The sequence below is a fragment of the Scleropages formosus genome, chromosome 17 (genome assembly GCF_900964775.1).
Source record: "Scleropages formosus chromosome 17, fSclFor1.1, whole genome shotgun sequence".
NCBI lineage: Eukaryota > Metazoa > Chordata > Actinopteri > Osteoglossiformes > Osteoglossidae > Scleropages > Scleropages formosus.
This window is the reverse complement of record NC_041822.1, coordinates 26841567-26855417: the sequence shown is the minus strand read 5'-3', so window position 1 is coordinate 26855417 and position 13851 is coordinate 26841567. Positions and strand designations below refer to the sequence as shown.

Sequence of the window (13851 nt, the reverse complement as noted above, 5' to 3'; positions counted from 1 at the left end):
GGTTGCAATTAGCCCCAGCTGCGGCTGGCTCATCCTGGACTCTGCCCCCTTCCCTGCCTGCCTCGGTGTCTTAAACCCCCCATCTGACTATGGCCGAAAAGCAAACTGTATGCCCGTTTCCGTATTTCTCTCAAGCTGGAGAGCCGCCTTAAGCATCTCCTGTTCCTCCGGACAGTAAAAGTGCTTGTCAGTGACCTCTTACCACGGTGACGAAGCCTTCAGGATGTGGCTCAGAGGAGAAAACCCAACCCTTTCTAGAACAAAATGAGAACTACATCACTTTGCTGGCCTCGTTCCATTCATTCCATTGTTCAGGGTGTGAACAACAAACTGCTGCTCCACAGGGAAGGGCACCAGAGGCCCCACCACCAGGAAACACACATAATGAGTTCAGAGGTTACTGTGTAGACACTGCACAGCCAGGTGACACCACGCTGGGCCACGAACACCCTGACACAGTGCAAATATTACTCCAGTAAAAGTTCATGCTCATATGAAAAGCTTGTGAATCTAGCTGCAGCGTGGACCTGATGATGCTGTTGCCACGGTGACAGAGGAACCTGCCATTTTTATCAGTGTAAGGATTCAGAAAAAAAGGGGGGGGGGAACAGGAACGGGCTTCACTTGAGGGAGAAGTGCTTCCCAAAGTGCACCCTACCACCCTTGTACCCCTCATAACCCCTCGTACTACTGTTCATACCTGTGGAACCCAATCACAGCACCCCGCCATACCCCCATACACTTCATGTTAGCCGTCACACCGCCACTAGAACCCTTCATGTTACCCCCAATACCCTTCAGCCGAATATGCCTGAACCAAAGCCCCCAGTTCAAAGGAATGGATACAAACTGTCTGTTTCCATGGTTACAGGTTCAAATTTCAAAGCATCTGTTGGATTCGTGGCACCAAGTCACACCTACATCTGTGTCCAACATCAGTGCTTCCCCTCATGACCAAGAGGGATCGCCACACAGGCACCCCTGCAACATGTCATTTGACAGTGTCCACCTGGCACAAACATGCATTCATCAGACCTTAGCCACCCACCCACTCCTCTTCATTGTGATCCCCTCCATACAGAGTGAGGTCAGAGTTGGTGAAGCCAAAACAAGACTTTGAAACATCAGAAAATTAAAGAAAAAAAGATACCACACTTACATTTTAAAACTTTAATTTCTTGTTTCCAATTCAAGAGAAAACAACTGATTTTAACTTACTAATATAATAATAATATAACTGCGAGAAGGAGATACTCCCTGGGAGCAGAGTGTCTCCTTCCGCTTTTCCAGGTGTCACAAAGAAAGCAGAGAAGCAGCAGCAGCGAGCCTCTGTGTCCCTGAAGCCCCACCCCTCACTGCCCCTACACAACTGCCCCCCACCCCAGTATACTCAGCCCACAGCGCCTCCTCGTGGCCAGTCTACTGAGTCTCTGCTACAGGAGAGGTCACAGTGAGATACAGCAGAAAACTGAGAGGGCAGGGCACACAGGGAAAGGGTAGCGACAGCGGCGCAAAGCAACACACAAACCAAAGTGAAAACTGTCGGCTGAGCAGAGCAATATGCTCAGAGCAAAACAGAAACGTGATCACGAAGACCAACGCTGAGCCCACAGGGACCACCCCGTGTCACAGGAGCTTTCCAGAACCTCGGTGTCTGTGCAGACTGTGGAAGGCAGAGGAGGCACATGGGAAGGATGAGTGAGAGTTTAGCGGGAACAGCGAGACACAGCAGACGAGGACCTTAGAAGGGATGGAGTGACCGGCGAGGGACAGGCGAACAGGAGCGACAGGGTATGCTGAAGTCAAGTAACCTGCCCCTCTCCACCGGGAACCATGGCAACAAGCATTCAGGAAGCAGCTATTCCTAAATGGGAAGGGGCTCGGACCCCTGGCTCTTGAGAGGAAGGGGATCACAATCAAGTTCGGCCATCAAGACAGAGTGTAACGACCTATCAGCTCAGCCCCAGCGGGACAAGTTGTCACGAGTGGACGCAGCTTCAAACAAATCCAGAAAACAAAACTTCCAACAGCCCTGACAACAACAGCACTGACAATAATAATAATAATAATAATAATAATAATAATCCAACATGGTGGTGCAGGGGGTAAAAGCTCATGTGGACATAGGTTTGTATCCAGCTCAGACTGTGTGGACTTAGCATGTTCTCCTGTGTTCTCGACCCAAACACACGTGGAAGAAGGCCATGGTAAACCACTTCCATACCCTCCTCTACTGCCCTCAACAGCACTTACCCTACCCCTGGTGTTTATACTAACAGCACCCTCGCGTTTACCTGCATTTACCCCCAAGTTTTCTTGTGCTCCCAGGTTCTATAACTGTCAAAAAAAGAGCCAGTCAGGGTTTGCAGTGTGCGTTCCTGACCGCACTCAGAGATGGACCAATGAGAGGAAGGGTGGCGTTCAGACTGTGTCCAGCACACAACCCCCCCCCCAACCGAGTCCAAGGCTGGCTGTGCCGGAGTGTGGAGGGGGCGGGGGGGATGTTCCCCAAAAAGCAAAGGGAAAAACAGAGACATGTCAAATTTACAACACATTGAACATCATGGTGCTAACACTCCACACACTGTGACATCCCAGGGTGTCGGGGATGGGGACAGAGGGGAACAGGAGGAGGTGTGGCTTTAGGACTGGCTGAGGGCCCTTCCCTCAGGTGGCGGAGGCTCAGGAGGGGTACAGGGGCATGGTCCGAGGAGTGGCTAAGGAGCCTCTCCCATGAAGAGGCGGAGGCACAGAGAAACGGAGAGAGGAAGGCAGAGCAAACAGCCCGAGGCTCCAAGGTTCAGATGGAAGAACGAGAGTGAAGGGGAGACCAAAAGAAGGAGAGGGGAGGCCTTGGGGGCAGGGGGTGACACTCCAACATGATGAGTCAATGGATCCCAGGCACTTATTCAGGTCTTCTTCAGAAGGAGCTGGTGGAGGGCGTGGTCAGCCTCTTCCCAATGTAAACCCTGCAGAGAAAGGAGACGCGCATCAGGGAGGCTCTGTAGATGTGGCAGATGCTCTGCATGTACATGTGTCTGTGTGTGTGCACGCACGCATGTGGCATTTTTGTGTGTGACACACCCACCCCAATCCAAGCGCCAGGATGTGAGACAGGAGCAGCGAGGGAATGAAAACTTTGAGGAACTCGGCAGAGAAGACGCCCCCTTTCTTCATGGCACCAGTCTTCCTCATGCTGAGCGTGAGTGACCGCCGGGGGTGCCGGAAGTGGAATTCCCTGGGGAGAAGGAAGTGTCCTGAGTGACGTGTGGTCCTCAATCACACTGACCCTGAGGAACAGCAGCGCTCGCACAAGCAGAAAGTCGCAGAGCCATGGCGACTGTTGTGGCGACAGTCTGAGATGAAGCGCGTGAAGCCAGCAGCTTCGAGGGCCCCCCAGGAACTGCCCCTGGAAAACTGAACTGCTAACCCTGGCTGGGAAGGCTGGACTCACTTTGGGGGGATGTTTTCAGGTCGGCTGGACCAGTCCACCAACCAGTCAGGACCCTTGATCATCAGGAGGTCCTCCTCTTGCTCCTTCTCCAGAACTTCTTCTGACTGGAGAGAGAGAGAGGGAGAGCGAGAGAGAGCGAGCGAGAGCGAGAGGGGAAATGACTGGGTGGAGTCAATCACATGGTGTGGTGCCAGGGTTTGTAGTGTGCCTCGTCGGAAAGGTGTACCTGGCTCTCTCTTCTGCTGGGCATCTCCACGTCGAAAGTGATCTGACCGTCATTTCGATCGGGGCTGTGGGGTCGAGGAGGACTGTGTACAGGCGGAAAAATATTTGTTTAAAGCCACCTGACGACTGCATGATAACAGTTACACGACATTAACTATAACTGTAACATAACTATCAGGATGCAATGAAATGTTCTGGACGGTCTCACTTCCTACTTCCATTAACATTTATTAATGAGGGTATTTCCCAGTCGAAACCATATCTAGTATGGGGTTAGCAACTGCTTTTGTAATATAAAATTTGGAATATCTGGCATACGATTGAAATTGCAGCAGTTCATGAGCTTTTCCGTCTCACTGGTAACATTTGCATGTGTTCGTCATAAATCCTGTTCTGGCACAGTGAAGTTAGAGGAGCATTGAGTATTTCATATTTTCATCTGTAAAAGCATTTCATTTTTCAGTAGAAACATTCCAGCAGTAGTATGAAACCATGGTAACTGAAGCCCCTGAGGCTTGAAGAGCCTTGGAATGGAAGAGGTCCAGTTATATGTGTGTGGGAAGCCCTGGGCGACAGTCCAGCCCATCTCCCATGGAACAGCTGTAGTGAAGAGCTCCCTTTATCTTTCACTCCTTCTCTGCACCCTTCCCTCCTCTGCTCCGTGGGTCTCAGACACCCACTCCTCCATCCACTCCTGTCTTATAGGCGGTCGCCCCCCACCCCAAACACCTGTCACAGGAAGAGCTGCTCTGGCTGGACTCATGTTGGGCGTCCAACAGGATCTTCTCCATGTCGCCATTGTGGATGGAAGAGGACGAAGGCACGTGCTCCAGGCCACCAGCCATGCTCTCCTCCTTGTCCTCGGGCAAAACCCCCAGACCAATTTGACCTGGCCCCTCCCCCTCGTTTCCATTGCCCGAGGAAGAGGCTGATGGGGGCAAGTCTGCTGACAGGGGGATGTTCACAGGTGTGTTCCCATTCATCTCCAGCTCAACCCAGGACCCTGCAAAAGGGGAGCAGAGGTTCAGAGGTACGTTCAATCATCTTTATGTTCATATACCAACACAAATTTGGGTCGCGAAACGCCTCACAGTGGAGAAAGACTGGGAAAGCCGGGTTCACCAGCCACGTCACATCACTAGTGCGAACCGTAACCACGGAGAACGACAGCTACAGCACACTTGCTCTGCAGGTCAGCAGGGATCAGCTGTGCACTCAAGCCAAAGCAGCGACCGATGTTCCTCTCTGGACTGAACCGCTACCCTTTGTCTCTGCTGGCAAGCGTAAACTGGTTGCCATGACAACTGGGCTCAACATTCCAGAAGCTGGACATCACTGTGGCAACTCCACAGCAGGCCACCGTGTGGATGGTAGATGGTTTGCAGACAAGAAAAACAAAACAGCCACCATATAACAGGGTTCAGTACAACAAAACACCGTGACAACAGTCTATGAGAATAAACATCCTTTGTGACACAACGGGCTTATGATCCAGTGAGGAGACATTTTTACTCGTTACACGGTTATTTTACTTCCGCAGTGAGTGTAAAAAGAATTGATATAAGAATGCCAGTCCTTTGCACTAGGGAACAGTTCAGTCCCAGTGCAATGCACTTACTGTGCAGCGTTGAGGCCACCTTGTACATCGGTACATCACAGTACAATGAAGGAAACGGTGATAAAAACTGAAGGTAAAAACAAGTTATGAAAGCTGCTTGTCAATATTGTGTTATTTCAATCAGGAGCTTTTATAGGAAAGTAGAGGCTGTCTGCCAACTGGCATGAGAACAGCTGGATTAAAACAGTTTAAAAACATTACAAGTGTGGTCTTTAAAAAGAGGCAAGACACGTTCTTTCAGTGCTTCTGTGCGTTTCCTCTCGGGAGTGTGTTTCACCTACTGCTGTTTCGTTCACGCATAGCGCAGTCAATAGTGCTGCGAGCTCAAAAGCGTGTGAAACTGAGTAAAAGGGTTCAGTGCTTCCAAAGCAGATAAAACACTCTGAGCTCCACTCTTGCTTAAGAAAAGGAGTCTTCCAGGATCAACGTGTTGCGAGGAAAACGGAGCACTCCGCTGTGAAGCACTTCTTCAAAATGAAAAGCACAGTTTAGAGTACAGGGTGTCCAGTAACAGGGTAAAACAAAGGCAGCTATAAATAGGACAAAAGATGATGAGAGCATTTAAAACGACACTTGCTTTCCTCCCTGGTCAGTACTATGTTTTGACTGCCTAACTAACAAGTATCCACCTAAAAGTGTCAGTGCACAGAATGCATCAACTGTTTTATGTGAGGAAAGGGACTATTTACACAAGTACTTCTCAAAGTACAACATAAGCAACTTGACGAGAGCCATTCCATCACCCTCACTATTTTTGAGTGTAGAAGTTCAGCCGTACGTCTAACGCTAATCGCAGCGTGTGCTGTGCGATAACACAGGCTGGCTGCGCTACACACTTACAAATGAAAGTGAAAATAACAGTGCAGCATGAAAATGTAACACTACTACTATTTATATTATTCCAAATTAGTATTACTTTACCATGAATAATTGTATAAATTAATGACAAAATACAACAAAGCCCAATTATACGACAAAGTATTCACGCATGTTAATTCTTTATACGCCCTTCCGGTTTGTACAAAACAGTATAAGGGGGTTGCGACGAGGTGATTGGAACGGGACTCTTCTGATAATGTGAGGACCACCTGTACACACATACGTACGTGTACACACACACACACACACACACACACACACACACACACACACACACACACACACACACACAGCACTTACCAGGGCAGCCAAGGGGGAAAAACGGCTGAAGTTTCTGGCTTTTAAGCGGAAGCAATCAATAATGACATTGTATGTAAAATTGCATCAGTTAAATAATAACAAACAAATTTACAACAGTTTTGTTATAAGAAAACAATACATAATTACCCAAGGCCTGAACCATGCTGTAAAGCTGATGAATAATGTGCCTCAACCACAGACCCCAAAATCGACGTTCTGTTGGTGTGCGGTTTGCCAAGTGAACGCTTAAGGCTGCGCAGCGCATATATCACAAGGCGCACACACGTAAAGAGCTGGTCTGGGTGGGGCACCTTCCCCAGTTTGTCTCCTACACAGCGTGTCCGGGGACATGAACCAACAACCTTCTGGCCAGAAGCCCAGGCCCTAGAGCGCCGTGTCGTTGGCTCAGTCAGGGAGCCTGAAAAGGATTTCTTTTCCTGGCCGACATGTCGGCTTGCATTAATGGCCGGGACTTCGGAGCCGACCGCCCCAAAGCCGGGAGCCTGACATGACGCGCGGGGTCATAATCGGGCCTCAAGTGTCCTTTCCCCTTACGAAAGGGTAGCGGCGCTCGCCGCCACCTCCTCCAGGGCTTCGAGCGCACGGGGTCCGGGCAGACGACCGCTCTCTTCGGCCCGACGGTACGCCCCGTTTACACGCCGCGTCGTCGTTAGGGTAGAAGAAGGACTTTCGGAGGACAGGATGGAACCGCCGGGGTAGAACAAATGCGAAAGCATCGTGCGGATCGCGCCCGGGCATCCCGAAAGGCAGATGTGTCAGCGGTCACGCTGAAGTGTATCGAAGCTGTCGGCACGCCAAGTGCGTGAACGGCGTGTGCGGCAGCACCGCCGCTTACACGAAGCGCTGCAGGGGTGTGAAAGAGATTCGACAATAAGATCAACGCCGGGGTGAAAATGAAGGAGGTCAGAGGAAAGCCGCTCCTCTGCCAGAGGAAAACCACAGACCGTCGTGAGCATCTAGATCATGTGCTTTGCTCCTAAGTTATCATTTCATGAGAGATTTCGTTTTCCGAAGAGGCCCTCCTCCTCCTCATCACCATCATCATCATCATCCTCCTCCTCCTCAGGCTCATCTGCTCTCTTCTTCTCTGCCAACTTACATAAGAACTGATGAACCTCAAACACGGTGGCTGCCTCCGGAAAACTCACGGTAATACCTGACGCTACGAGACACATACGCCGTTATACAGAGGTAAAAGGCAGCGTTCCTCCTTCATGGAGCTGCACGTTGCGTTTCTTGCTACCGAAAACGCACAGAATCGATCCCTCGGCGGCGCACAACTCCGGCCCTCCGTCCTCGCCTTGTTTTGCCACAGAGAAGCCCCGCCCCTTCGTCAGGACAACAACACGCAGGCGCTCCGATTGGTCTCCCTTCCGTCACTCGCGCAATCGCTCCAGCGGCTGAGGCACCGAGCTCCCGCCTTCTCGCACTGCGAGCAATGCTATTGGCGGACAGTACTGTCACGCAAGTCAAGCGTGTCCGTCCCTCCAGCGGTCTGGCCCCCCCCACCCTCTCCCCAGTGAAACCGAGGAAAATTGTGTCCGCTAGACAAGCGCGTTAAACCACAGCACGGCTGGCGCTGAGAAACGCAACCGCACGTTAGCGTAACCGAAAGGGCCAACAGCCCTCCGGCATCCTGCTCTGTCCTCGTTTGCGACGGTACGCACCGTTTAAACCGGGCTCTTCGTTGTTGTTTTGCTGCGCGACTGCAGCGGCGGACATCTTGCGTCGGAGACTCGCTCACGTCTGTAAACACGGCGCGCGCAGCCCGCCCTCACCCCCCTCTCCCGTACGTGCGCGTAACCCGAGCCGAAGTGATGTCACCGCGCCGCTGGTCCGCCTGCCAGTTGCGGGGGGGGAAGATTCGGCAGTTTCTTTAACAAACAGGACTTGTAGGTTTTATACACGCAAACAAAAAATCCCACAGCTCTTTTACTTCATTATTCCAAATGTAACGAGTGTCACTTCAGAGCGCCGAAGAGACACGTGCGAACCCCTAAGGCTTTGTCACGCTCACTGATTATTTCATTTGCGCGGGAAGGACGCGGACACGGCTGAGTAACGGCCTCTGTGTCCAAGTTTACCTCCAGCAGCCCTCCCATACGTACGGCTCACATTTTAAGCACAAAAGCAGCAGGTGGCACAGTAGTTAAAGCTCTCTTGGCTGCCACTCGTGGTACCTACGCCGCTCGCTCCGTGAACGCGTGCTTGCGTCGGAGAAGTCGGTAAATGCGTAGTCCTCTTGTGCGTGTGGCTCCGAGAGACAGTCGTAGTTCAGCACGGTACTTGGACTCCATTGGGACATCGTTTCCAAAATCACAGTTTACACCATTCGCAGAGCTGTACAGTGTTTTACAGCATTTTAGTGTTTTCCTGATTCTACTTAGACAGTTAACCTCATCTGAATACGATACGTGTGAAACAGGTAATTCGGCAAAAGCTTGGACTCGCTAGAACAAACCCCGCGCGGAGACGAGGACGTGGAGGGACCCTCCGCAGCGCAGCGCTTGAAAGCGTCTGTTCGCCGCAGTAATTCACCTGCCTACTCTGTTTTGGCCTTTGCTTCACCGAACTTGGTTGCGGCGTAAGTTTGTCGTGCCAAGCGGAGCGCGAGCCGCGACTCAGCGGAGACTCCGACAGGCCCACTCTTGCGTCTCGCGGGACCTGAGCGGTGTATTCACGTGCACGCGCCCACGCAGAGGGCACCGTGGTACTCTTAGCGGAGGGGCTCTGGGTACCTTGGTGTAAATGTTGGCCGTCCTCACTGGCACGTAAACGGTTAAGATGAGCAGGCAACGTCGTCGAGGACGCAATCCAACCTTGGACGCTCGTATCAGAACCCGACGGCCTCCTGCCGGACTCTTCCCAGCTGCACCGGTTCTGCTCCTCTCATCTTCAACAGAAGACTTTCGTATCAGAGCGCCACCAGCAGAGTCCAGGTAGCTCTGGAGCAGAAAGCGATGCCACTGGGCAGGAGATCGCTGGTCCGAGAGGAGCACGCGGTGGGTCATTGCATTCGTACAAAAATAGAAGTACAGCGATTATCCGTTTACCGCTATGAAACCGCCAATATTGTAAAATCAAACTGGGAACCATTATTTGTTCACATCTGTACATAAACACAAAACACCTGGAAAAAACCTTCGTAGGAACAGAGGACTGGAAAATGGTGGCTTCTGTACCTTGGGCAGTTAAGCAGAAGGCAGTTGTTATGCTGTGCCCCTGGGGCAGGACAGGGTTTAGGCCCACAGACGGACGGCCCTATGGACACTAGGGCCCCAGAAAGCAATCTGCAAGGCCCTCGACCGCACCAAGAAACCCATCAGCTGAGGTCAGTGTCAGAGAGAGAGTGAGGATGCTGTGGCAACACGGTTGGAAGTCTGCTACTGCTGACTTGAGGTTTCCGGGGGGCGGGGGGTTTGTCATCCCCTCTCTTTCCATTTTTTATCATTGTGTGAACATTACCAATGAATGGCACAGGACGTTTCAGTGGCCGCAGCACTCCATGCCACCTCCAATCTCATCTTTGCAGGGTGTGCAAAGCATGAAGGAGGTGTGACATCCACTCTGGACTAAGGAGCAATGGAGAGCAGGGGGGTGACTGCTCCTGGGCCCCAGTTCAACCTTCCTGGAAACAGTGAAGGTTGTTGGTGGTTGCCACGGCGATGATGTTGTTCTGTGGGTGCCATACAGTGTGCAAGATCTTCTTGTCGAACCCCGGCTGTCCACGCTGATCTCATCCTTCTTGCGTTTGCCGCCTGCACACACCCTGCGCGATGTCAGCGCAACATGCTGCTTGTTGCTCTCCCGTGATGCCTCCGGGGTCACATCCCGCCGCTGGCTGTGCTCGAACATCCGGAAGAAGTTGCTGTAGGAGCCCATCATGACCATGCTATGGAGGGAGACCACTTTTACTGCACCAAGGGTACATAGCTGGGCCCTCCCGGGATGTGAATGTGTAACCTTCCCCGCATTTACCAACAGTGCTGTCGACACCACAGCCTGTTGCCCCACAAACTGGTACTCCTAGCACCCAAAGCCATCTGAGGTCAGTCAGTTCAGCCTAGCTGATAACCCAACCTCACGGCCCCCTGGAAAGTCTGTGACCTAGTCGCACCAATCCACGGAGGAGTGGACGAGGCGAACGAGAGGGTGTGTGTGCATCCTGCTCCGTGGCGATAAGTTCCCCTGTGTGATAAGAAGAGCCCCGCACACACAGACGCACGGACATTTAGTGGCGCAGCCAGCTCCATCCCCACCTCCACCAAGCACAACATGGGGCAGCAGGAATCGGAGGTTACAGCAGACGACATTGTGGGATGTGGGGCCATAGCCAAGAAATGCACCTGGCTGTGTAGCCCTATGCTGCTGTCAGTTTCCCAACTATATTAAAGCCCATCTATGTACGCTGGATCCTCATCTTACAGAGGAGTTACAAACTTTCCAAGATACAAACACTGAGTGCCAGCGGTCATGAATGACATTAACATAGAGCATAGTTCATATTTCTGCATTATTTTAACTTCAAAACATTAGAGTTAATTTAATTTATTCTAATTTTATCAGATTGTTACAGCACCAAACCAGTGAATAAATTGAAAAACATCTGTGTTACTAAGCTTTTACTGTTTGGGACATAGTGGTAAAGGAACCTTTAGAGTTATGAACAAGAATTCAGGCACAGCTGCGTTTGTAAGTAGAGGAGCTGGTGCACAAACAAAACCGCATTTAGGCTGCTTGGAGCCGCCACTTGAGAAGAAAGGGACAGGAGTAAGTTGTGGAGCAAGCAGTTGTGGAGGGTGTAATGCGAACCGGGTGTCTGACAGTGCATCCCAGCTGCTCACCTGTCGTTGCCGTTCCAGCAGCACCCAGACTTGTCAAAAATGCAGTCCTTCTTGCAGATCGAGCACAGTTTACTGCTCAGATACTCGTGAACCTGCACAAGGGACAGATGACAGCAGTTGTCTAAACAATAAATGAGGTGTGCATGCATCATTTCCAGATCATAACTAGATCACAACCCACGGCGCATTATCTATGCATCATAAACTGATGATTTTAAATTGCAAAATAGGACTTTGAAGATGATCAGAAGAGAGCAAACAGCACTTTCACTATTATACAGGTCTCTATAAATCTGACCTGTAGGGAACATCTCACTGATGGCAGGCGGCTGATGAATGCCCCGGGTAGTTCATATCAGGCGACGGAGCCACCGACATACCGTGATTTACTGCAGTGACATTCATTAGCCCTACACAGACTCATGAATTAGCTTGTTGGGTGCTCAGCTCTGTAAAGCCACAACCATCGCTCCGGTTGCTCTGAGCGAGGAGTGACCGTCGCAGCCGACCGCAGCAAACCTGCAGGCTCAGCAGCTCACGTCAAACGTGGGATGTTTCTCACACACAGCCCTGGAAGAAGCTACGATGACATGCCCTCGCAGGGTATTTCCTTTCACTCTCACTTTATGAGCCCACACACAGTGGCGTTAACAGGGGATCTCAAGCAGGATCAGTCCCAGAGCTCCATCCAGTGGAGCCTTAGTAGAAGTGCACAGACTGGAGTCCCATGCAGTTTGACTCGGGGAACATTTTTACATGAAATTCACTCATTTAACTGAGGCTTTTCTCCAAAGTGCTGTTCAGTGTTAAGCTACTTACAACTTTTAGGTTGTAAGTATTTATATATTTCATTTATAAATATCTATATTTGGGTAATTTTACTAGGGCAATTTAAGGAAAGTACCTTGCTCTAGGGTACTACAGCTGAAGCACGACCTCACCTGGTACGTCTCCAGCGGCTGCTTCTCCACGTTCAGCTCCCAGATCTTGACGGACAGGTAGTCTCGGGTCATCGTGTAGCAGCCGTTAAGGCTGAACTTGACGGAGGAGATGATCTCGGAGAAGAAGGAGCGGTTGCTGGGGTCCTCCGGGTCCTCAAACACTGAAGCAGAACAGGACTCGGTGAGACTCCCCAAGGTGAGCAACAGCATTCGCTCATTGTGAAGTCGTACCTTAAACATCTGCGGCAGAAGCAGCTGAAACTGAGACTTGGAAGGTTATGGGTACAAATCTCATGGGGAATCAGGTTGTTGTACTTTCAGGGAACACACCAAACCCCAGCTGATCATTGACATGAACCTGTACCACAGTAAGGGTGTAAAAACAATGCTAAAGTGAGAGTAAATTCAAATCCCAATACAGGTGGTCCTCGACTTGCGACAGACATCCAACCTCGATGTACTATTTGAGTGTCAGCATTTGGGGAATCGTGTGCTGTCAGTGACACAGGGTTCCGTGTTACTTACTGAGCAAAGAAAGAGTGTCTGTCAGCCACCGCATTTCACAAAGGAAGTTAAAATAATAATGCAGCATGAAAATACCGTACTTCAGTTGTATTAACTGAATGAAGTGTGTGGGCTGTTAACAGTACACAGAGTTCATTGAGTTGCTTTGGAGAAAAGCATCTGCTAAATAAATAAATGTAAAGTAAATATTATCACTATGTCAGCACAACAGAGCCTTACAATACAAAGCAGCACTCACACACATTAGCAGTCCATACATCCATTGGCAAAAATCGCTTGTCTTGAGCGGAGCCTTCCCGGCAACATTGGGCGAAAGGCTGGAGGGGTGCGGGGTACACCCTGGACGGGACGCTAGTCCATCGCAAGGCGCCGAGGAGGACTCAAACCCAGATCCGCCAAACAGCGAGGCACACGTCATCGTTCCCGTAGTATGGCAATGGGGGGGCGGTCTGCGACCCGCGACAAACTCATCGGAAGCGCACGTGGCCGCAGGTCAAGGGCCACCTGTTCGAAGGAGTAAACTGGTGTGGTAAGAAAACGAACACGGAACACAACCTCAGGTACCTGCCATGAGTGCTTAGAGCACTTATTCTTCTTGATGTATCTGGCCTCTTTGCTGGCCAAGCAGACCCATGTCGTGCTGGTAAAAAGCAAGTGCTTGTAGTTCCACATGAAGGCACTGGGTCCGAACCCCACGTACTGATGCAGTTCCCTTGTTTAAGGTAAAAACTACCTATCCTGCATTATAAAACCTGGACTAATAGCAATGAGACACCATTTTTAAAGAAAAGAAAATGACACAAGCTGAGGCAAAGTGACGCTGCAGCAATGGAAGGATATACTTTACTTCTTACAGCTGGCTGAGAGACCTTAACGGACACTCGGCGATGGATGTATAATTTACCCTCATTTGGCGAGTGTGACTGTCTCACCCGCAGCGTGGTGACTGTGGATAGGTTTCTGCAGCGCCCGTCGTCCTCCTTCAGGTCGTAGTCTCGGGCCTCTTGTCACGTTCGCCGATTTTCCACAGCATTATGGTCAAAC

The 13851-nt window shown here is 50.8% G+C and overlaps 2 protein-coding genes across 5 annotated transcripts in view; both read right to left on the bottom strand.

Moving 5' to 3' along the window:
* Window positions 1-1155: 1155 nt before the first annotated feature.
* On the bottom strand, window positions 1156-8259 carry bnip3la (BCL2 interacting protein 3 like a). 4 transcript variants are annotated; one of them, XM_018731757.2, is made up of 6 exons: window positions 8165-8259; window positions 4409-4682; window positions 3681-3762; window positions 3455-3558; window positions 3089-3238; window positions 1156-2969 (listed from the first exon to the last, which is right to left on the bottom strand). In XM_018731757.2, exons 1-6 carry the CDS (start codon window positions 8217-8219, stop codon window positions 2921-2923), a joined length of 714 nt encoding a protein of 237 aa, XP_018587273.1. In that variant the 5' UTR covers window positions 8220-8259; the 3' UTR covers window positions 1156-2920. The 4 variants fall into 4 exon arrangements, with proteins under 4 accessions (XP_018587273.1, XP_018587274.1, XP_018587275.1 ...); XM_018731758.2 differs by lacking the exon at window positions 8165-8259 and adding an exon at window positions 7675-7810; XM_018731759.2 differs by lacking the exon at window positions 8165-8259 and adding an exon at window positions 7597-7649.
* Window positions 8260-10116: 1857 nt separating this feature from the next.
* Window positions 10117-13851, bottom strand: part of LOC108921824 (serine/threonine-protein phosphatase 2A 55 kDa regulatory subunit B alpha isoform) — a 5807-nt gene continuing 2072 nt past the window's right edge. Inside the window, 6 exon segments of the mRNA XM_074559726.1 lie at window positions 10117-10217; window positions 10220-10389; window positions 11342-11433; window positions 12283-12522; window positions 13740-13801; window positions 13804-13851. The exon segment at window positions 13804-13851 is cut by the window's right edge and continues 9 nt beyond it. Of these exon segments, the coding sequence (XP_074415827.1) occupies window positions 10117-10217; window positions 10220-10389; window positions 11342-11433; window positions 12283-12522; window positions 13740-13801; window positions 13804-13851 (713 nt within the window).